The sequence below is a fragment of the Aspergillus thermomutatus genome (assembly GCF_002237265.1).
Source record: "Aspergillus thermomutatus strain HMR AF 39 chromosome Unknown NODE_24, whole genome shotgun sequence".
In the NCBI taxonomy this organism is placed as follows: domain Eukaryota; kingdom Fungi; phylum Ascomycota; class Eurotiomycetes; order Eurotiales; family Aspergillaceae; genus Aspergillus; species Aspergillus thermomutatus.
Genome location: NW_020798072.1, coordinates 98,714 through 120,722, shown reverse-complemented (window position 1 = coordinate 120,722; position 22,009 = coordinate 98,714). Strand labels below are relative to the sequence as shown.

Sequence of the window (22,009 nt, the reverse complement as noted above, 5' to 3'; positions counted from 1 at the left end):
CCCTCCTTTGTGGACCAACCGCAGCGCTTCTATCTTGCCATTCGTGTCAATTAGCCAGCTATTTGGACTACCATCACAATTTCTTCGCAACAGAATTCGGCTTGCCAGATGTCCAGCCCGCCGTTCACAGTCAAAGCGGTCTTCGAGTACACTTCGGACCATGATGATGACCTTAATTTCTCAATCGGCCAGGTCATAACCGTTACTGCCGAGGAAGATGCGGAGTGGTATTTCGGCGAGTACACAAACGACTCGGGGGCCAAGGTAGAAGGCATCTTCCCGAAGAATTTCGTCGAGAGGTATGAACCTCCTGCACCCCCGCGGCCGACACGCCCTAGCAGACCAAAGAAAGAAGCCAATGTTGTCGCTCCGTCCGAACCCGCTGCTGCGGAACCTCATGTTGAACGCCTTCCCTCTCCGGAGCCAGCATTGGAGGGCGCCCCTTCGCTCGAGCAGGAACCCGTGCTCGAACCGCCGAGATCGCCTCCGGTTACCGCGCAAGCGCCGGCGTTTGAGGTCTCTTCTCCGCCACAACCAGTTCAAGCTCCAATTCCGGCAGTCCCGCCGGCCGCTCCCTCGGCCTCAAGTGAGCCGAAAGAGCCAGCCACCAAGTCGGCATCTAAACCAGCACCTCCCCCGGTCGCAGAGAAACCTATTGGGTCGTCATTTAAGGACCGCATCGCGGCTTTTAACAAACCCGCTGCGCCGCCTATCGCGCCTTACAAGCCAGGAGGCTTCGGCGGCCAGAATTCGACATCGTTTATCAAGAAGCCATTTGTTGCGCCGCCTCCAAGCAAGAATTCCTATGTGCCTCCACCCAGAGAGCCGCCTCCGAAGGTCTATCGGCGGGAAGAGGATACAGAAGTACAGGAGCGGGCTATGCGCGAGCCTCCGGTTTCTGCAAGTAGACCTGCACCCACCGAAGCAACTGAAGAAGGGGCGGAAGATCAGCCAAAGCCAACCAGCTTAAAGGAGCGAATTGCCCTTCTGCAAAAGCAGCAATTGGAGCAAGCGGCTCGCCATGCTGAAGCAGCTCAGAAGAAGGAGAAGGCTAAGAGGCCTCCTAAGCAGCGTACTGAATCTCACGAGGACAGCACCGCCATGGAAGAACAGGAGCATGAAAGCTCTGGTGCAGCTCCCTCGGCGCGGGATCACAGTGTCGAGACGGTGAAGCCTGCCCCCCTCCCTGAGAGACAGTTAGCAACGCCCCCGCCTGGACCAGAGCTGGCTAGTGATGCCAACGACGCTGATTATTCCGCCGCTGCTGATACTGAGGATGCGGAAGAGACTTCAACAAGCAAAGAGGACCTCGAAGATCGCTCTCGGGCCGAGACTCGTCAAGCACCGGAGCCTGAGAGAAAGAGGGAGGCTAGCGACAAGGGTGAACCGGACGACGGAGAGGAGAGTGACGAACAAGAGGAAGAGGAAGAGATTGACCCCGAAATCAAACGTAGGATGGAGCTCAGGGAAAGAATGGCCAAGATGAGCGGCGGTATGGGTATGATGGGGTTCTTTGGTCCTCCTGGTGGGATGTCTGTTCCGGCCGCAGGACCTCGCAAAACAAAGGCGGCTACGGAGACAGAGAAAAAGACGGAAGAGTCAGATCGGGCTGCTCCAGCAGCGGCACCACCAGTCCCCGTGATGGCATTGCCGGGAATGAACACTGCTAGACCAACAGCGGCTTCTCCGAGCGTAGAGAAGGAAGAGGAAGTGCCTCAGTCTGCTTCCCTCATCGAACAGCATCCTCCTCAGGAAATTCCTGATGTAGAGGACGTCGTGGAGGAGGAGCCTTCTCGTCGCACTCCTGATGACAGGCCGGCCGCACCTCAGGGTACGCGTTCTTGTTCTCCTGCTGACGAGGATCGCAGGCAATTTTGGACCATCACTTACATCTTACAGAGCGTCCAGTACCCCCGCCTCCGCCGAGAGAAACGCGACCCGCCCCGCCTCCAATTCCTCAGGACCGGCCACTGTCTCCACCGGCTGTTCCAGGTGGTGAGTCTAATGATTATGGCTTCCTATATCTTGAGTTAGGCAGCGCTGACACCTAGGAGAATCTCGACCTGTCCCTCCTCCTCCGAAAACTCCCGCTTCTGCTGATCTCGGTGAGGAGTCGGACGACGAACTTTCTGTACGTGCTAAGGATCTCTCTTTGAATGCCACCGAAGCGGAACAGGAACAGCCTGCAGCTGCTCCGTCGGTTCCGGCTCCTCCCCTTCCTGACCATCTCGATTCGCGGCGCTCCTCAACCTACGACCCGACTTCTCCAAAGTCTCCTACTCTTCCCTCGGAGAAGAGATTGAGTCGCGCGCCTCCGCCAATCCCGACAAATCCACCGATGTCACCACAGTCCCAGGGCAGGGCTCCTCCTCCGCCACCTCCTGGCAACATCCGCCGTAGATCAACTGTCGATAGCAGAGCAAGCGCAGTCTCGCAACCTCGCCAAGCTGGTGAAGAACTCGAAGGAGAAGTCACGGAGTATGATGGGGACTACGATACGGATATCGCATCTGGGGCCAAATTCAAAGATGCCTTAAAATCTCATGGCCGCGATTCTAGCTTTGACGAAGGTACTATAACCGATGATCATTCTCTTCAGTCTCCACGAAGCCCTCAAGAGGCCCGCCTTCCTCCTCCGCCACCTCCTTCTGCACCCAGAGCCGTTCCACCGCCTCCACCCATCCAGCCACCGAAGAGCAGCGGAGGCGCTTCTCTTGAGTCTCCTAGAGGACCTCCGCCGCCGCCTCCTCACCGAGAGCTGTCTTTCGGAGGGGAAGAAGAATATGATCCATACCGCTATTCTGCCCCTCAGCATGGCTTGCCCGCACCGAGAGTACCACCTGTGCCTCTTGGCCGCCCAGATTCGCCCCCGGCGGCTCCTTCACAGGCTGCTGAAGATGATTCTGAAGACATGTACGACGCGTCTCCCGTGCAAAGCCCTTCGGAGAGACCAGCAGCTCCGCCTCTGGAAAAGAGAGCGTCTTATGTGCCCCCTCCCACTCTGCCGCCTAGCGCGCCACCACCGTCGGCCCCACGAAGTAATCGCGCATCTTTAGACATTCCTAGGGGCCAGCCTAATCTGCGGAGATCTATGGATGCGTCTCGTCCGTCCATTGATCAAGGCTTTATTGCTATGGATGTGGATCTGGCAGAAGGCTCTCTCTGGTGGGCACAGCCTAACACCCCTCCGCCTGTTTTCCAAAATCGGAAGGATGTTCTTTTTGAAGTGGAGGAGTCCACTTCCACCAAGCGGGGCGGAAAGACCACGATTTCCAAAGACGTCTATGTCCTGTTCATGGATTATTCGCAGACTGTGATCACAGTGACATTTGATGCCCGAAATCCTTCGGATGTGTCCTTGGAGCAACGTCACGAACCTCCGCCACTACAGCCGCGCCAGGACCAGCTTGAGAATGCGCATACGCAATTCGGTACACGTATCTCCAATGCTGTGAATGCTATTCAGAATACAACTGTCTCAGATGGTACCCCGTTTGGCTTGGTCCAGCATTTGCTTAGTCCATTGAAAGATGCACTCCTCCCTGTCGGTACACGCGCCTTTGGTGCCCTGGTTTATGCAAATTTGGCCAATGCATCGGTGCAACAGAATGACGAGATCCGAGCTGGAGACATCGTCACTTTTCGCAACGCGCGGTTCCAAGGCCACCGAGGCACGATGCACCAGAAATACAATGCTGAAGTCGGTAAACCGGATCATGTCGGTATTGTCGTTGACTGGGATGGTACCAAGAAGAAGATCCGCGCGTGGGAACAAGGCAGAGAAAGCAAAAGGGTGAAGGTAGAGAGCTTCAAGCTCAATGATCTGCGAAGTGGAGAATGCAAGGTGTGGCGAGTTATGCCTCGAACCTGGGTGGGCTGGCAGAGTTGAGAATGCGCGGCCATGACCCTTTGTGAGTTGAAAAACACTCTCTGCTGAAGATATACAGACAGCCACCGAAGATGAACATTGTATGTGTTACGTGTATGGGAGGAAATATGACCTCTTCTGTCCTTGCCTTATCTCCTTCATCCTTTACTATTCAACAGGAGATCCACGAAAGCGCAGGCGGTTGAGCAGACACCTAAGCTTTCAAGTCGATTCGGGTACATGTTTAGTTTTCTTTTTTCAGGTACATGGATGGCAGGGAGCTGCTTCATTAGCTGCCTACGGTTCTCAGGTTTTCTTCGCCAACTATTTGATCACTTTCGAGCCATTTATTTTCTGCTTCCATGTATCTACTAATGCTTTGTCTCCATTTAAACTGTTTATGAAGTGCTTCTAGTGGTCATTTATTACTGCTTAATTTCCACTCAAATGACATATCATATCTTACATGACATAGTAATGTCCTGTTGCCCTTCAGGTTTGCTGATGTTGATGCCTGAGATTAATGGCAGCAACAACGGTGGCAACCTGATTTCCGTCGTTTCCTATTCAGGCATTCAGCCCAACTCCGATTTCCTGATCTTCAACAGCTTCACCAAATCTTCCCCCACAACCATCGCAGTTTGACTGCATCATCATTGTCAAAATGGGTGGCGACCTGAATTTGAAGAAGTAAGTGCCTTCATTTCTATTGCCCGAACTATGCTTTTCTTTTGCATCACTCTTACTCACAAAACATCTCAGATCATGGCATCCGTCCCTACTCCGCAATCAGGAGCGCGTGTGGGCGGAAGAGAAACGAGCTCTCGAGGAACGCAAACGCATCGATCAACTCCGACGTGAACGAGAAGAAGAGCGCCAAATTCAAGAACTACAGCGCTTGCACGAAGCTTCGGGGAAATCTCGCCAGCAGAATCGGGTCGATTGGATGTACCAGGCGCCGTCGAGTGCAACAGGTCACTATGCCGAAGAGATGGAGGGATACCTATTAGGCAAGCGCCGTATTGATGGAATTCTACTCAAAAATGATGAGAGCAAGAAGCTGGAGAAGGGGACAGATGTCGTGGCGGCTAATGCTGCCCCGCCACCTGTGAATAACCCCCGTGACACTATGGCGAAGGTCATGGCGGATCCGTTGCTCGAGATCAAAAAACGCGAGCAGGCTGCTTATGAGAATATGGTGAAGGAATCGGTGAGACGGAGTCGGCATAGCGAGCGCGATCGGGACCGTGACAGGGATCGTGATAGGGATAGGGAACGCCGTCGTGACCGTGGTGACCAAGATCGGAGTCGGGATCGGGATCGCAGCCATAGACGCTCGAGACATGGAGGTGAGGACGCACACCGTTCTCACCACCATCGATCACATAGGCATAGGTCTCGGTCGCCCCTGTCGCCGGAGCGGTCCGACAGGAAACGAGGGGATGATCGAGACTACAGAGATGAGAGAGATAGGCGGGAGGATCGCAGAGTTGAGCGCAGAGATCGTGATTCGAGGGATGATCGTCGGAGCGAGAGAGACCGCAGAGCAGATAGGGAAGACGAAGAGCGTCATTCCAGCAGATACAAAAACCGTGATGACCGATATGACCACTCCACTCGGCGAGGATCTCATCAAGATCGTTCGCCATCCCCTCGACGCGATAATCGGTACTCCGATAGACGCCGGACAGAGGACAGGAGCAATGAATATCACAGAGACTCTCGAAACCCTGATCGGACAGAGTCATCCTACCGAGGCAACGACAGGAAAAATAACAAGGGACCCAGAGAATCGAATCATAGGGAACGGGCCTTAAATACTAGAGATGAAGCTGCTGATAGCAAAGAAAAGGATCTGGAAGAGGATCGCAAAAGAAGGCTGGCTGAGATGATGTCCCAAGCAGACGAGATGGAACAAAAGCGCCGTCAGCGCATTGCCGAGGTCACTGCTATGGAAGAGAAAGAACGCGAGGCAGAAGAAAAGCAGCGGTCTGAACGAGGCCGCTTTGTTGGTCAACTCCATCGTCAGCTCCAGGAAGATAATCTGGATGATCGGATTCGACGCAGTCGTGGTGGCTTGACAAAGATGGAGGATTAACGGACGCCATGTCATGTCTTGAGCATTGTCATCACTTATGTTCTCCGTTCTTTACTGGTTATTTTGCATTGGGAGTTTCTCTCTGGCGTTCAAGTTCGGCATCGGGCATGAGATTAGTTTCAAGCGGCTACTGTTGAATAGGTTTATACCATGGACTTTGCATCAAACCAAGCTTCACTTTCATTGCCCACCAGATTGAGAACGTAGTAATTACTTTTGAGCCTTGCGCATCAGTTCCTCCTCCACGACAAAGTTCAAAATCAATATCTTATCGGTATGAAAGCGACACAGCGGAGTTCAGGTATGAGAATGCAACGCTTGGATTATAAAGGTATCACGAATGCCCGCAGCCGACAACGCTGGACTTAAGTGTAAAAACATTTCTTACAGAAGTATCGAAAAGATCTATTCTACATTACAACAATAGCAACTCGCCTGTCGCCGCCCCTCCAGCCAGCTGAGGCTGGTACACCTGCTGCTGGTTCTGGTTGACCACGTATTGAGTTTGCGAGGCTCCACCACCGCCAGCACCGCCATCTTCTCGACCACCCAGGTCGAGTGCCGCCATCTGCTGGCTTCCGACGTTGTTGAAGTACATGTCTGCCGCACTCACGGTGGCATTCATGCTGCTTGCTCCGGCACCAGAACCGTTCGTCGGTGATGGATTGGCGAGAGTGCCTGGATCCGTACCCGTGGGTGTCAGAAACTGCCAAACACTATTTCCGTTCTCGTCTCGGGGTTTCTGCAGGGCAGGGCTGTACTGCAAGCGTCGGGTCCGCGCAGAGCGGAAAACTTGCTGGACTGGTTTGAGGTACACAGTTGCCAGCGTACCGACGTTCAAGCAGAGTTCTTCCAGGGTCCGCGAATCCAGCTTCTCGCTTTCTGCGCTGATGGGGGGTTTCTGGCCCATCACGACCTGCTTCGCGGTAGCCGGGTCGGTCGACAGTAGACGCCAGTACATGTAACCTCTATCCCTGAGGTCCGGGTCGTCGGTTTCTTCCGTGCACCATTTTAGTACTTGAGGTACGAGCTGTTGACCCTTGGTAGGGCGTTGGATGAACAGCTTGACGGTAGCCGTCAAAAGGGCGAGTTGCACTTCAACCGTCTCATCGTGGAAAGTGGCCAGGTAATCCTGTAGCAGTCCGTCTGAGTTCTCAATGCGGTCTGCATATTGCCCAATGATCCAGATGATGGCTGCCTTTGCTTCTGGTTCATCCAGCTCGTCGATATTCTGAATGACGTTGCTGATAATGCTTTCGTACTGGTTGGGATACTTGCGAAAGATATTCCGAATGACAACAGTCGCCTCTTGCACAATATAAGGGATTTTGGCATTAACCAACTCCAGGAGAGTGTCGATGCACTGCCGTGCTGCAGATTCAATTTTGATGGCCAGTTTCCCAATGGCACGAACGGCTTTTCGCACGAAATGAACATCGATCTCGGTCGCATATCTTGGTTCCGAATTAGTCAATGGACATATGGCCGGGGAGCATTGAACTCACTCTCGCAACTCCGCTAGCACAATGCCGATATTCTCCTTCGTGGTCAGCATAAATATTAACTCGAGTTTGGTGACTTTGACATAAATCGGGTCATTGTAGTTGCAGAAAAATACTCGGATGTCGTTCCGTAGAACCTCGGGTCTTTTCTGTAAAATGAGAATGGCATTACGGAGAGCCAAGTACTGCACTTCGGGAGGTTTTGATAGCAGAGTAACGAGAGGCGGTGACAGCTTCTTCGACAGAGAAGTGATGTGCCTTTCCTCGGCTATGTAATTCATGAGATAGAGGATGACACGGATTGACGTGAGGACGACAGAGGAGTTGGAGTGGGAAAGGCGAGGAGCTACACGCTCGGCGAGCAGGAGTGCTTCTGCTGAGTCCTGAGGCACATATGACATCAAAGCATCAAGGATATAGGTTTGCCCCCATCTAGTTAATTGTTAGTAGTGCGGACACGGCATACGGAAGAATCAAGGGCAGATCGTCGTACTCGGAACAGTCTGGTAGGATAGAAACAAGTTTTGAGGCACTTGCATAGTCAATCGTCAGGGATATCGATTCACTCCGTCCCCAGATATCTGTCAAAGAAGCAAGCACACTCGACACGACGGTTGGGTTCTCATCCTTGAGCATTCGGTTGAGCCGATCAATGAGATCAGAACCCTCAACCATTTTCTTATCGTGCTCGTAGAGCTTTGAGACGCAAAACGCTGCAGTTTTGCGAACGTAAGGGTCCATGTCCCCCATCAAACGTTTGAGAGGCTGAACAGTTGCTTCGACGAATTCGCGAACATGCACATATGAGATGGTTCGCAAAGCCAAAGCACGCACAAGCGGGTTCGAGTCTTCCATATCCTGAGTCCTGATGTTAGCTTATCAATAAGAGCATTTATCAATACACAGTCGTCCATACATCTACCAATATGGGCAGCGCCTTCAACGCGACATCGGGCTTCATCCTCGAGTAATTGACCAGAAAAAGAAAGCACCTATTGAACAGTCAGTCGTCTGTTAGCGCCTGCACCTTGTATCCGCGCTCCTCCCTAGGGACGTACATCTTCTTTATCTCCAGGCTGGGCAAGCTCATACAACCGATCACATCGGGAAATAAGGCGACCATGTCATTGTTGCTCATGGTCATATTGGCAACGATTTTCTTGAGCGCAATTTTCTTCGCCGAGAAATTCTTGTCCTTCTTGCCGCCGCTATTGAGCTCCTGTCGCAACTCGGCGACTTTGCCCTGTGAAGATGGAGAAAATGGTAAGCCATAGTTGGTCGCATAAGGAAGCACGGCGATGAACATAGAGGGAAATGTGATATATCGAGTTTGGAATCATGTAAGTAGATAAGCAATGTGATGGAAGCAAACTATACAACGGCAAGCGGGCTTCTGGAAGGATACAAGGGGCAAGAATACCAGCCAGTTCGTCGATTAGACGACGCCTCAAGACAGACTCGACGTGAGGGGGGGGAGAGGGGGCAGATAAGGCAATGCAATAATGGAGTGCTTGATCGCCCATCCATTATCTGAATAGGTCCGATGACCACCAAAGCAAGCAGATAAACATACCTTAGCGAACAGCTTCGCATCACCCCCGCTGGAACTCATGGCGTGTGGCTTTGCGGACGGGCAAATAGAGAGTCTCTCCTTAGCTCTTTTCAAGTCTGCAGACGTTCCGTGTGAGGATTGGACCCGGCTTCGATCGCGGATTCACATGGATTTTGTAAAGGGCGATTCAGAAAAAGGGAGGATAATTTCCAGGCAGCGGTGCAATTTCCCTTCAGCTACTCTGCTCCTTCAAGGCCTCCATACCTTAAAAATCGTCGTGGTCCTTGGGCGTTTTCACAAACTGTCTGTATGGCGGGCGCTCAAGAGTTCGCTGAAATCAAGTCTGGATTTGGCGTGGGATATTGCGCCGTCGGGAATATCAAGTAATAATGGACACAAAGAATCAAAATAAGAGAATGAGATTACCGGTGTCAAATAGGTATCATTGTGGTTTAAATGTTCTGGATCCGTCGAATGGTTCAGGGAATCAGCAGTGGATCGGCTGCCGCCAGCTCCGCGTGCTTGTGGGGAGTTTTGACCACTGATTAGATGAACTCCGTCCCGGTCATCAACCTGCATCGCTTGCAAACTTGCTTCAACTCGACTGTCTCCCTGACACGTACACTTTTTGGCTTCAAGAGGACGGCGCTTACCTTGTCCTTGCGCCAAGTCATCCAGCATGGCGTCCAAACCTTTCAATCCTCCACCACCGCCGCATTGGGTGGTTGCGCTGAACACCCCTATGCCGCGTCCTACCAAGGCGGCATCCAGTATCCCTGATCCTCCAGGATTCTCCAGCAGCAAAGTGCTAGGCAAGGGCGTGAGTTACTCTCGATGTGTAGATAGAATCATCTGAGTGAGCGCGATCATGGTTCGAAGCAAACTAACTGTGGTGTTATCTAGCGTGCTCAGCAGCAATCAACTACCTCCAGCACCGCTAAGCCTGACGAAACCGATACACTAAAGCTGAAAAAGGCATGGGAGATTGCTCTCGCTCCTTCGAAGCAGATCCCCATGAATGCGATCATGATGTACATGTCTGGAAACAGTCTTCAGATCTTCAGTATCATGATGGTCTTCATGTTGTTCAAAGGCCCCATACAGGGGTTGATGAACACCGATACTGTCTTCGCAAAGTTTGACACCGAAGGGATCCGCGGGAAGTTGATCGGAGTGAAGGCTGTTTATGTCCTGATGCAACTGGTTTTGCTGGGACTGGGAATTTGGAAGGTTAATGCCATGGGACTTTTGCCGTATGTTCTATTACCCTTGTACTCATCTAGTTTTGCTTTATCTCTCGCAGATTTACTAATACGAAATTCCAAAACAGGACTACGAGATCAGATTGGCTTGCTTGGGAGTCGGAACGACAACCTCTGGAACGGGCTTATTTTGCTTTCGGTTGAACTGTATATTCATGAATATCTTCAAAATAGAAACAATAAGAAAGCAACCGAAATTCTATGCTTCATAATGTTCCTGATGTTCAATGCTGTATATATCGGTCAAGGTATGTATATCAGTTGGCTCGTAACAAACATTGTTGCCATCACAGTGTTGCTATGTTACCCTCGAGCACGAAGCGCTTTATCACAGGCAAGATGGAAGATCTGAACGAATCGCCACACCTCTACATACGTGTTATACAGAGGTGCCGGTGCAACCCGAATGACGTCTGGTTTCCTCTCGTCTATAATTACTGCACTCTCCTCCAACAATTCAAGGACACTGTCGAGAAGGCCTGGTTGGAGACGTATACTCAATTGAGCTCCACGCTCTGCTGGATTTGAGGGAGTGATGATGCTGAATGGTTTCTTTTCGGATCTCGCGTTCTGAGAGTAGCTGAGCAGGAGGTGTTCCAGGTATCCCGTGAGATTCAAGGACTTTTTGCGAATTTCAGCCATCGAGGTCTGATTAAACAATTCCAATGATGCCACTACTGCATTCATATCCAGGACTGATGGGTTGGATAGCTGAAACCCGGCCGCTCCTTGCTGGGGCACGAAATCTGGTCATAGAATGTCAGAAATTCAATATGAAACACAACGGAATCGGCGAGATCAACATACGGTTGTTCATCAAGAAACGAGTTTCCTTATCCCCTCCCCACCAACCAGAGAACCGCGGACGGTAAGGCTCCTTCCCAGATTGGGCCTGTTCCAAGTCCACTCGGCCATGCCTCTCATGCACAAACAAAGCTGCCATCCCTCCAGGTCCGCTGTTGAGGTACTTGTAATTACACCAAGCAGCAAAATCGACGTTCCAATCATGCAATTGCAGGTCAACATTGCCTGCTGCGTGGGCACAGTCCCAGCCAACAAGAATACCTTTAGACTGGGCATGAGCGGTGATTCTTTTAATATCGAAGTATTGCCCAGTATAATATTGGATTGCGGATAAAAGAATCAGAGCAGTGCTCGATGCATTCTCATCGATGACCCGGAGGATATATTCGGTATCCAGAGTGGGGCGATCGAGGTCTTCTGGATCTATAAGGACCATGGCATCCTTTGGGTCGAGATTGTGATGCATGATCTGGGATTCAACGGCATACTAATTCAAATTTCTATTAGCTTTGGCCGCATGATGTCGAGGATAAGATCGACTTCACAAAACATACATGATCACTCGGAAATGCCTTGCCTTCGATGATGATCTTATATCTTTCCTGAGTGGGTCGATAAAAGCTGGCCATCAGAAGATGCAGGTTGGTCGTCAACGTGCCCATCACTGCTACTTCGCTTCCTAATGCACCCACAATTGGGGCCATGAGTTTGGATCCAGCCTTGTCGACATCAACAAATGGAGGAAGCAGCTGGTCATCATGCGGGACAAAATGACCGGTTACACCTTTGGTTGCCCATGTCCGAAGGTAATATTCGATGTATTTCCGGGTGCTACGAGGTTGAAGTCCAAGTGAGTTGCCGCAGAGGTAAATACATTTTTCATCAGAGGTCTCTTCAGTTTCTGCAACATGGAAGCAGACACAGCTTGTATTAGCGGAGCGAATGCGGAGTCTATACAAAGCCATACATACATACCATTGTTGGGAATCAGAGTCTTTCTTTTTAAATCCTTTTTTGACGGAATGATGAACTCGTCTCTGAAATGATGCAAAGGGTCTTTTGCATCCAGTGACTCTGCATACGCTTTGGAAAATGCCCTGATATCATCTGGGTAAGGAAGTGGGGGTCCGCTCTGGATTTCCCGAACATGTAGTCGAGAACCCATTCTGCGTGAACTTTGCGTGAGTGAAGATGTCAAGTATACCTCACCAAGATATTATGGTTTACTGCAAGATGTAGTCAGTCTCGAAACTGAGCTCAAACGGCGCGTTATAGCAGAATTGTTAGTTGAGCCTCATGGTTGTCACCCCTCCATGACGATTATCGTCGGCTGAAATCATTATTCTGCCGCTGCTTACCGACAGGACCGACCAATGGCGTCATGCGGAACCATCTGACTAACCGGAAACTTAAGGTGTTTGCAGGATATATAATCAAGCCTGCCGATGACAAGCATTGCCTTATTTGCAGGACTCGAAAATAATATGAGACTTGTCCGACAAAGATCTTGACGAACCCCTCAAATCTACTGCAATTATGTCTCGGCCAGCGATATCCTCAGCCGCTCTTCGGCTATCGCGACGCCAAAACATGTCTGGAGTGGCGGTCGTACGCTTCACATCCGGCAGAGCATCGAATTCGGCCTGTCGCTTGTCCGCGCCTTTCTCCTCCTGCAGTGCTACTATTCCTCGGTCTATTTCGAGCTCTTTCATTTCATCTACGACAAATCCTTCGTTCCGAATCCCCTCCACAAGACGTTCTCTGAGTTACCGACATCGTTGTGCCTTCTCCACATCAACTGCTCGGCCGAGCGCAAAAGTTGTACAGAATCCGAGGGTGGACGATGAAGGGAATACTTTGATGATCAATATTTCGCCTCGGGCAGCGGAGGTATGTTGGAACACTTTCTTAGAATTGCCTCTCTCCTTCTTTGCGGAAATCGTGCGTCAGAGCATGAAGGGTACCGTCTGCCGTGGCTTGCTTGGGATTTTACATGCATCAGAGCGCTTTGTCAGGAGGAGAACAGCTGCATCACCGAGTTATAAGACTCCTTGGTCCTAAATCCAGCACATACGACCATAGGGTGTGGAAAACAGGGCTTCCCGTCCGCTCAGCCGTGCTTAAGCCACACGCCGGCCGGTTAGTAGTTGGGTGGGTGACCACCAGCGAATCCCGGCTGTTGTATGTTTTTTTTTTTTTTTTTTTTTTTGGCTTATTCTCAGTTTTTCCTGATCATCTTATTACCTTTTTTTCTACTTCTTGTCCAAGGAGTATATCACCTTTCAGGAGTACTGACTTGCTGGCCAGCGTCTTCGAGAAATCACCGATCCATCCTCTTCCCCATCGGCAACAAAGGAGGAGAACCCATACCACCATCTTCGGATCACAGTTACCAGCGGAGGCTGTCACGGCTTCCAGTATCTCATGTCTCTCGAGGCAGCCTCGAAGATTGACCCCGAGGAAGATACGGTGTTTGAAGCGGAACCCGAACAGGACTCGACCTCGGGGCCCGGCGAAGCAAAGGTGGTCATGGATGAACCCTCTTTGGAACTCTTATCCGGGAGCACAGTCGACTATACCATGGAGCTTATTGGCAGTCAATTCAAGATTGTTGATAATCCGCGGGCCACGAGCAACTGCGGTTGCGGAACGAGCTTCGATGTCAAGGATTAAAAACCTCCCTGACAAGCTTTTGGATGCTGATATATCAGGACTCATTACGCATTCTCTTCAATGTATATCACAACATTTATCGGATAGAGTAATATATACTATACCCCACTTCTCATTTGGGTGACGACCAGTGCTTCCATTCCCATCGAATCTTCTGCGACAGTTGAACCCCAGCGAAATTTATATTTATTATGTGCAAGTTCTGAAGCCTCGACGTGCCAATCTCGAGCAACCATTACTGAAGTGAGACATTGTTTTATTTGCAAGCATGATGCATAGACCGTATAATAAGGAATCAGAGAAACATAAACATAACATTTACGCCCCTGAATCAACCATCTAAACTCATTTTGATCGCGACCGAACCCGTGTCCCGAGCAAATCAAGGCCGTAAACCTGAGATACAGCTTGTTAAAAACAAACAAGAACTGACAATGAAGATGAAGAAAAAAGTGGACACAGAACAAATTCATCATAAGAGGGGCTAATCCTTGCCCTACTGTCTCTTTTTACACCCTCTGTTTCCCTTCACGGAAGGATGAATGGCATCACTTCGAGACTAGGGTTATTCAATGCCCTATTCCCGTTGACCACTCTTAGCTGCAACCTCTAGCCCCTGATTGGCTTTTCATAACTCCTGGAGCGGTCGAGGCGTTGCCGCTGGACAGCTCGGTGTCCAGTTGAATGCCTCACATATCCTATGCACTGATATGAAGCATATCTCGTTTCAAAGCCACAGGCAGAGGTTCGGAGTGAAAGGAGGTGGCCATCTAGTAAACTCTGGCCAGGTTTCTCAGGTACCAGTCCACCAGACGGCGGCCGGCCTTGGTTTCGCTGACGTGGATCAGGTCGTTCTCCAGCGCATAGTCGAGATCGTTCACGTTGACGGGCTCACCCTCCAACAGGCCACCCTCAACCCAGCGCACCTGACGGCTGCGCTGCTTGTTCACCAGCAGCCAAGAGCGGAGCACCTCGGGCTCGACCTCGAGGAAACCGGCAAGTTTCTTCAGGTCCATGGTCGTGTAGAGCTTGAGGTACGACCGGATGGTAGGGTTGTATAGGGTGTTCTTGACCTCGTCCATGAAAATAGCGGTGTGGTGATCGACGGGGTCGATGTTAAGAGCCGGGTTGTCGAAGTCAGGGGGAGTTGGGCTGATGAACTTGGGGCAGGCGGAGCGGAAGAGCTCCTCAAACAGAGGAAGGGCATCGGGACCACCGTGCTGGAGACGAATGAGCTGCTCACCGTACTTCTCACGCAGAGCCGAGTGAATGGTGTCGTCCAGACGAGTGGGGTGAAGAGCCACGCAGATAGCGATCAGAGCATACATCTGGTCGTTCTTCTTAGCAATGGCATCATAGCTGTTGCCACCCTTTTGGAAGTTCTTGGTCCGCGAGACATAGACCAGAATGTGACTGAACATGCGAATGGCATCGCCGTAACGACGCATCATCATGTACGAGAAACCCACATAATAGTAAGTGGTGAAGTGGGCTGCCATGACGCGAGCGAACATGGCCTTCTTGTTCATCTCAATGTCATCGAGGGTCTTGAGAGCAAGGCTGAAGTCTCCCAGCAAGCAGTGGACACGCAGTAGACCAATGATCGAGAAGTATCCCAGCATCTTATACAGAGGGCGGGAGCCGTATTCACCAGCGAATGCCATCGGATCGTCTCCACGCTTGATAGCAGCCAATTGTTCGTTAATCTGCGATTTCTGAATAAGAGAGTAAAGAACGTTGAGGACAGAGTAGCAGCCCCATGTGTTTGGGTTCTCGCGCAGGAGTTGTGCTTCCTCTTCATTGGAGCCGCTACGGGCAACACGATTACGGTAGCGGCAGAACGATTCAAACTGGTAGATAAATTCATCGATCACATCCCAGGCCCAGTAGTACTAAACCAAAGAAATAAGAGTACTCAGTTAGCAATTGTCTCAACAGCGGCCATGGCATGACATTGGCAAAACCACAGAAAAAAGACACCGAGCCCCGTGGAAATTTGCTTCCTCAGGGCAAGCTGGGATAGAAATGAAGACATACAGAGGGAACCTCCAGCTCGACAGGACCTTCGGAGTTCAGGATGTAGTGGAACAGGCTGCAGTAGTTGTCATAGCTCGCGAACTTGGTCTCGAGAGTGGCCTGGTATTCAAGCGGGGTCGCAGCAGCGGCAAGCTGAGCTTGGAGATCTTGCGTTTGGGAACCAGCTCCAAGAGATGTTGTCCGCTCCAGCTCGCTCATGCCATCGTCAAAATTCACTTGCTCGCGGTAGTCATTGACGAGAGCCTCCTCCTCGACATCGGACTCGTCGCCCAGGTTAGGGTGCGCATTGACGCGCTCTTCGTACGACATATTGACTCTGGAGGTGATCCGATAACGAGAAAATAACCAGTGAGATCGTATCGGAACCGGTCGGCAAGCGAGAGCTGCGGAGGGAGATACGTGGTTCGGCGTTGCTGGTTGACGTCGGCGTGTGGGATTTCGATTGTTTCGGCGGCGTCGAATTTTGAGGGTTTTCGCTTGAAGAGGTTTGTGTTTATCTTATCTCTGCATAGTAAAGGGGCTGAGTCATCTATGCATCTATGCTGAAGTAGTCACGTGATTTGTCTCCCTTTACCACGTCGAGTCTGGTCCAGTTATCTTTCCAAATTAGGAACGTTCATGCAAATGAAGTGACATATCTAAGACCCGGAAATCATAGGCATGCAGAGCCCAGAGCAAGCCAGCCACTCGAAAACAACTAATCTTCCCGTGTGTTATGATAACATTAGAATTTTGGTACCAGGTCATTGAAGCTAAGCGCAGTACCAGATACACCTCCAAAGCTGGTCGAGTGAAGGACCACACATAGGGCAGGCTGATACAGACAGACACCTTGAAAGGGTGACGTGGATGTGAGGACTGCGGTAAGAGGGCACCTAGGTATGTACGGAGTACCTACTGTGTAGGACTGTGGGGGCTTTCTATTTCCTGTGACCATAAACATTGCATAATAATGCTTGAATCTAAGCTTCAGGGTTTCCAGCTTGAGTGCAATTGCCATCCGTCGCTTGAGCCGCTCGGCATCAAGTTTGAGCCCCAGATGAAGTGCCTGTGACCCTGGAATTCCATGCCCTGCCCGCTGTAAAGTGGCTGCCATTCTGGGAGAATGCCTGGGAAAACATTTTCTCCCGCCGAACAATCCTTGACGGCCCTACAATACCGGAGAATCGTGGCTTGAGAATATGGTGGATAGATACCCGGTGTAGGTATCCATGGTGTTGGATCAAATACAAGTATTCAGAAACCAAACATATCCATGTCAGCAATTGGTAACGGTCCATCATGAATAACAGCGGATATCTAAATCATACATGCACCATATCTAAGCCTGAATACACACTATCCAGTACGTGGAAGTAGTGTGAACGTATATGTCAGCCATTGGATTCATGTTTGTAGATACATAACTCAGCTATTCAGAAATATTCCTCAAAAGATACTACTACTACCACGGTTACATGCTAGATCTACCGTACTTTCAAAAAAGTTTGGCTATTTTCACAGTGTTTTGCAAGTTTATACAGGATACAATCACGGTTCTCCCGCTACGCAGTAAACAGATCGTGCATATTCCATCATCGATCCATGAATCCTGTTTTTGACCAAACTCGAAAATAATCCCTCCAAGTAACCAAGAAGCGAGCATTTCAAAGAAACTCCCAGTCATAGAGTTCATTGAATTTCTTGACAGCAATTGGTCGTTCTAATGAACTGCCAGTCATGCTTCGTTTTTGTTGAAATTCATTATGATGGCTGCTCTTCGGCATACACATCCTGTCTCATAACAAGAATCTTTTGTAAACACTAACCGTCTCATGACTCTCGTTACTGATTGCGGTTCTCCTTGACCATCAGATCGAATTCGTCTCCGTCCTCATCCTTCCTGTCCCGCCCCGTTGGCCCATTATTCAAGACTTTGACCTAGACCTATCCCTTTGCTTCATCAGTATCCCTACTGTTTCATACATTGACTTACCTCGAAGTCGTCAAAGAATAACGGAGATGGTTTACCTACAGCCTGATGCGAGTACCTGGCGGCCCTTGCGAAGGTGTCAGCGCCCACGAGAGACTCAATCCTCTCGATCATCTCCCCCACCTTCGTCAGCCTCTTCTTCAACGCAACCAGGTATTGACAGGTCACAGAAAACAATCCTTGTGATTCCTCATCGCACAAGTCGGTGACCAAAACGAGACAACTGCCATTAACGGCCTCGAGCAGGTATCTTGGAATTTGTTCGAGACCGTAAGTCTCACGCTGCTGACGCAGACAATAACCAATTTCTTTCGCAGCCCGAAGTCGAATTTTAGTGGCTTGTTCGACATCTGGTGAGTTTTGTGGTTGTTCAGGCATCATGTGCTCCAAAAGGAAGCTGAACATCGACATGATTGTTTGGTGACACCTGATCCTGCAATTATGGGTGAGAATTTCGTTGATTCGTACTGGTACAGACCTCATTCTTACCGCAGAAACAAGATGTGTGGCATAAACTGATCTTCATCTTCAATTGCGCCCTTCAGATCTACGAGCCACATTTCTAAGCGCGAAAAGAACCCCCTCGCCGCTGCCCAGAGTCGCTCGACGGTTATCTCGAACACCTTTTCAAACAACAGCTCTTGGATGTCCACCGTGATCAGCGTCAGGTCGGCTAACTTCAGCATGGTATAACGAAGACGGCCTGGTTTTTTGACATAATCAAGCCTGTTCGTAAGGGGGTATGGGCTCCACATGGTTTTGTCGATAGCTTCTTCTTCGCTGAACAGGTTGGAGTTGGGTTGTCTTAAGGCCGCGACCTTTTGTAGTTCCATAGATACCTGCCTGTGAAAAATGATCAGCCATGCATGCCGGTACGGGATGCTCTCGGCCATACGAGTTCATGATATAAACTCCCCATGCAGTGATTGCTGCAACACGCTGAGATTGGACGGACCACCTTCTTTGAGGTAGTGTTCTTGATGCCTGGAAGAGCCCAAAATCTTGCGCAAGTTGCACTGCTTGCTTAAGCATAAGCCAGCCGAGCTGACCCTTCCCTTGAGATTTCAGACTGATCAGGAACATTAGCGTCTCGACCCACGGAGTATTAAAGTCACAGCCGTTCCGGCTCTAACAACGCTCAATGCAAGCGACTTACACATAACTCATCAGGACTACCGCCTGGATATTCGCCAGCGAAGCCTGGCCTTCTTCGGCTCTCCAAAGTCTCTCTGCTTCCGTAAAGAAATGCCGGCCGCGCGAAGCCACTTCTAAGGGAACAGCAAAGACGTCAGGGAAATCCGAATACAGCTGCCAAAGTCAGAAACTGAAGGCTGCCTTGAACGCTGCCTTGAACAGAGGTGGTGGAGACATCGTACACTTGCCATGGCCAGAACACTGTTCACCAGTAACGGTGTACAGAACTCCGAGTTCGTCTTCCCTGTTTTCATATGCTCCACAAAGATCTTCTGATCCACGATCTGCACTAGTGGATTGTCCCATGTGAAGTACAAAGAGACCAGATGCGAAACGAGCTGACCGTCATCGGTGACGGCTGTCCAAGGCTTAGCAGGGACCTGGACGAAAGGAATATCACAAAGCTTCTCCAAGGTTATTCGAGAGTGTGTGTCGAGGTGTACGGGTTCCTGAGAGCCACCTTGCGAGCTGGACTCCTCAGAACCACCTTTGAGGTCCTCGCAGCTGACATCGCTTGGATCTATGGTCGGCCCCGCCACGACGGCCGCAATGCTGTTGAGCGATGGGGTACCGCGTATGTGGCCCAAGATACTGCTTAATTCGGTCTCATCTGAATGGCGAAGTGACTCAAGCAGAGCGTATAGCAAGTTCCGGTAATAGGACAATTCTTCGAGGGTTCGTTTAGCGGCGACCTTGCGCCTCAGGTCTAGGGACTCGTCGAAGACGCATTCGGCATCTGTGTTCTTGCAGGATTTACAAGGCGGTGGTCGGCCACTGCACTGCAATTCCAAAAAAGTCAACGATCATTAGCCAAGAGCTGGTGTATTTGAAATGAATACAAAAAGGAAGTTTGGAACGATGCGAAAACAATCTTGCCTCATCAACCCTTGCCATTTTTTTCTGCGATAAGAGCTGACCGAGAAAACCTCTACTCCTACCTTTCTTTTTGCCTGCTTACATGGTAAGCACGCCGTGGAAATCTTCTTTGGCCGTGATACGGTTGTGGTGTTCAGCGTAATGGGACCTCGTGGTCCCGGGGCGAGGGTTGGAAGATGATTGTCCTGATCGTCGGAAGCCATCTCCGGCCACATCCTCACTCTCGGCATCAGGAAACTATCTCACCGCAGACGCAGACGCAGACGCGGACGGCCTCGGGGCCCAACTTACTCCATTTCTCTTCTTTTGATCCAGTATAGAGGAACTGGCAATCGTGTGACGATGCTCCTTCGGAAAAGAGGAATGTGATGTTATTGATACTGACAAACAACAAGGTCTTGGCGGCAATGGACTATGCAGGTATAACCCATCCAGACTCATGCAGCTTTCACTTGGAACAGAAGGCGAACTCCATTCGCGACGATCACGGTTCGCCCCAGGCCTCAAATGTTGTCGTGTCTCGCTTTCATTGATTAATCCTTTCGAAACGCAATAGCGACAGGACGAACGTACGTACTGATACTCGGGGGTATGGACGTCGGTATGGCAGTAAAGGAGCTTTGTTGCAGAAGCTGGGAAGCTTGCCGAAGACAAGAGAACTAAACTACCATCTACGACCGATGCAACTCTTGTGGCAATATTTGAAGGATGAGGGAAATTCAGAAAGATGAGCATAGTCATAGTATTGGTACCAATACTCAACACAGCTTGCTGGTAACAGTCCTGGATTGGCTGGAAGATAATTAAGACGCACTCGATCAGCACATCTTATTTGGTAAATAAGCAGCATATCAGACCTTGTTCTTACGTGGTTTGAGCTCACTACTAATTTACATGTGGAGCAAAGGCTAGAAGTGCCACAGTGATTGAGCCTCCTTTTTCATGTTGAGGTAAAAGTAAGGCACAGGAGAAGCTACGGGCTATTTGAGATTATTGAACCAGTCTCTTGTGTGCAGGGATCGGGCTATCCATGAACAGATACTTGGAGCTTACTGCCTCTGGTCCTCCAGCCAGAAAGAAGCCCTTTTAAAGGGATCTGGCTACACCATACCTAGGTAACCTCTATCTACCACCACGAGAAAGCAATCATTCTACATCAGGTAATTGCTTATCATCAAACTTTTCCCTGCTATATCTTTAAACTTCAGGTTCACCGTCCACTCTGCAATTCGCCAAATCATCGCGTCCTTCTTCCACCATTCTTGCTAAGCATACCTCTCTATAGGCACGCGTCTGGCAGTTTTGACGGCCCTCTAGCCCGGCATGATTCCAACTATCTGTACGGAGTACAACCAAGCGCCATCTCAATGTGTTGAGGTACACAGAATGTGCTCATCCCCTTGGTTGGTTGTGGGACCGAAATGATAACACACAATCCTTCCTCAGATGTTCCGAATTTTTCAACTACAATGGGGTTTACTCAGCAATACTATATCGACGCGGGATTTTTTGTTTGGCATCTCACTATGTCGATCATAGACGCACGAGCAAGAATATCGGCCTTGGCGAACCAACGCGCGCTAGCAGACGGAATGTCCAGGACTCACAGGTGCATAAAGATGATTGACGCTGGTCCTGTTAGCCGTCTGACAGCGGAGAACCGTGGAAAAGGTGACGGGCTAGTCAAGGGATCGTCCCATGCCGAGAGATTGACAGGACAATAATAGGCGGAACCGACCACCGGATGCAAGATGCCATGGATAGTGTTGGGGTCGAGCTCCATTTTCTTGCTCAAAGCCTACTTACATGAACAAGTTAGTTCATTCTCATTGCTTGACTCTTTTGCCTGTCTGTCCAGTGTCAAGTCTATCCTGCCTAGACTTGCATCAGCCCAGCCAGTCCACCTAGTGCAAGGGGTTCTCCAATTAGTATCATGGTCACATATACACTAACCTTGACTCTAGGTTGAGGTCACCGCATTTGATGTCAGTATGACAACCAAGCGCTGCCCTTCTTCCATGTCTGATGGCCTTTTTACCTTTTATTGATCTGCTTTGTTCACGATGTGGAGGTTGTGGAGCGTGGCAATCTGAGTACGGATATACAACCGAGGATCATCTAGGGATGATTCGATCCATAATTCCACTCACCCGTTGCTTAGGGTAGAGTCG

General features: G+C 50.2%; 6 protein-coding genes across 6 annotated transcripts; 3 read left to right on the top strand and 3 right to left on the bottom strand.

Moving 5' to 3' along the window:
* Positions 1-1,101: 1,101 nt before the first annotated feature.
* Positions 1,102-3,889, top strand: CDV56_108609 (SH3 domain protein; the record flags this gene model as incomplete). Its single annotated transcript, XM_026762228.1, has 3 exons — positions 1,102-1,831; positions 1,900-1,995; positions 2,052-3,889. 3 exons carry the CDS (start codon positions 1,102-1,104, stop codon positions 3,887-3,889), a joined length of 2,664 nt encoding a protein of 887 aa, XP_026617386.1.
* A 643-nt stretch (positions 3,890-4,532) lies between these two features.
* On the top strand, positions 4,533-5,966 carry cwc25 (U2-type spliceosomal complex subunit CWC25; the record flags this gene model as incomplete). The annotated part of the gene is made up of 2 exons (XM_026762187.1): positions 4,533-4,558; positions 4,631-5,966. 2 exons carry the CDS (start codon positions 4,533-4,535, stop codon positions 5,964-5,966), a joined length of 1,362 nt encoding a protein of 453 aa, XP_026617385.1.
* A 415-nt stretch (positions 5,967-6,381) lies between these two features.
* CDV56_108490 (putative AP-2 adaptor complex subunit beta) lies at positions 6,382-8,774 on the bottom strand (the record flags this gene model as incomplete). The annotated part of the gene is made up of 5 exons (XM_026762109.1): positions 6,382-7,420; positions 7,472-7,900; positions 7,962-8,326; positions 8,385-8,460; positions 8,527-8,774. 5 exons carry the CDS (start codon positions 8,772-8,774, stop codon positions 6,382-6,384), a joined length of 2,157 nt encoding a protein of 718 aa, XP_026617384.1.
* Positions 8,775-9,699: 925 nt separating this feature from the next.
* CDV56_108455 (ER membrane protein complex subunit 4) lies at positions 9,700-10,426 on the top strand (the record flags this gene model as incomplete). The annotated part of the gene is made up of 3 exons (XM_026762074.1): positions 9,700-9,840; positions 9,924-10,273; positions 10,351-10,426. The coding sequence occupies 3 exons, from the start codon at positions 9,700-9,702 to the stop codon at positions 10,424-10,426; spliced, it is 567 nt and encodes a 188-aa protein (XP_026617383.1).
* Positions 10,427-10,585: 159 nt separating this feature from the next.
* Positions 10,586-12,251, bottom strand: bna5-1 (kynureninase; the record flags this gene model as incomplete). The annotated part of the gene is made up of 4 exons (XM_026762021.1): positions 10,586-11,028; positions 11,090-11,573; positions 11,641-11,987; positions 12,062-12,251. 4 exons carry the CDS (start codon positions 12,249-12,251, stop codon positions 10,586-10,588), a joined length of 1,464 nt encoding a protein of 487 aa, XP_026617382.1.
* A 2,278-nt stretch (positions 12,252-14,529) lies between these two features.
* Positions 14,530-16,105, bottom strand: CDV56_108310 (putative eukaryotic translation initiation factor 3 subunit EifCl; the record flags this gene model as incomplete). Its single annotated transcript, XM_026761929.1, has 2 exons — positions 14,530-15,651; positions 15,797-16,105. The coding sequence occupies 2 exons, from the start codon at positions 16,103-16,105 to the stop codon at positions 14,530-14,532; spliced, it is 1,431 nt and encodes a 476-aa protein (XP_026617381.1).
* Between the last annotated feature and the right edge of the window lie 5,904 nt (positions 16,106-22,009).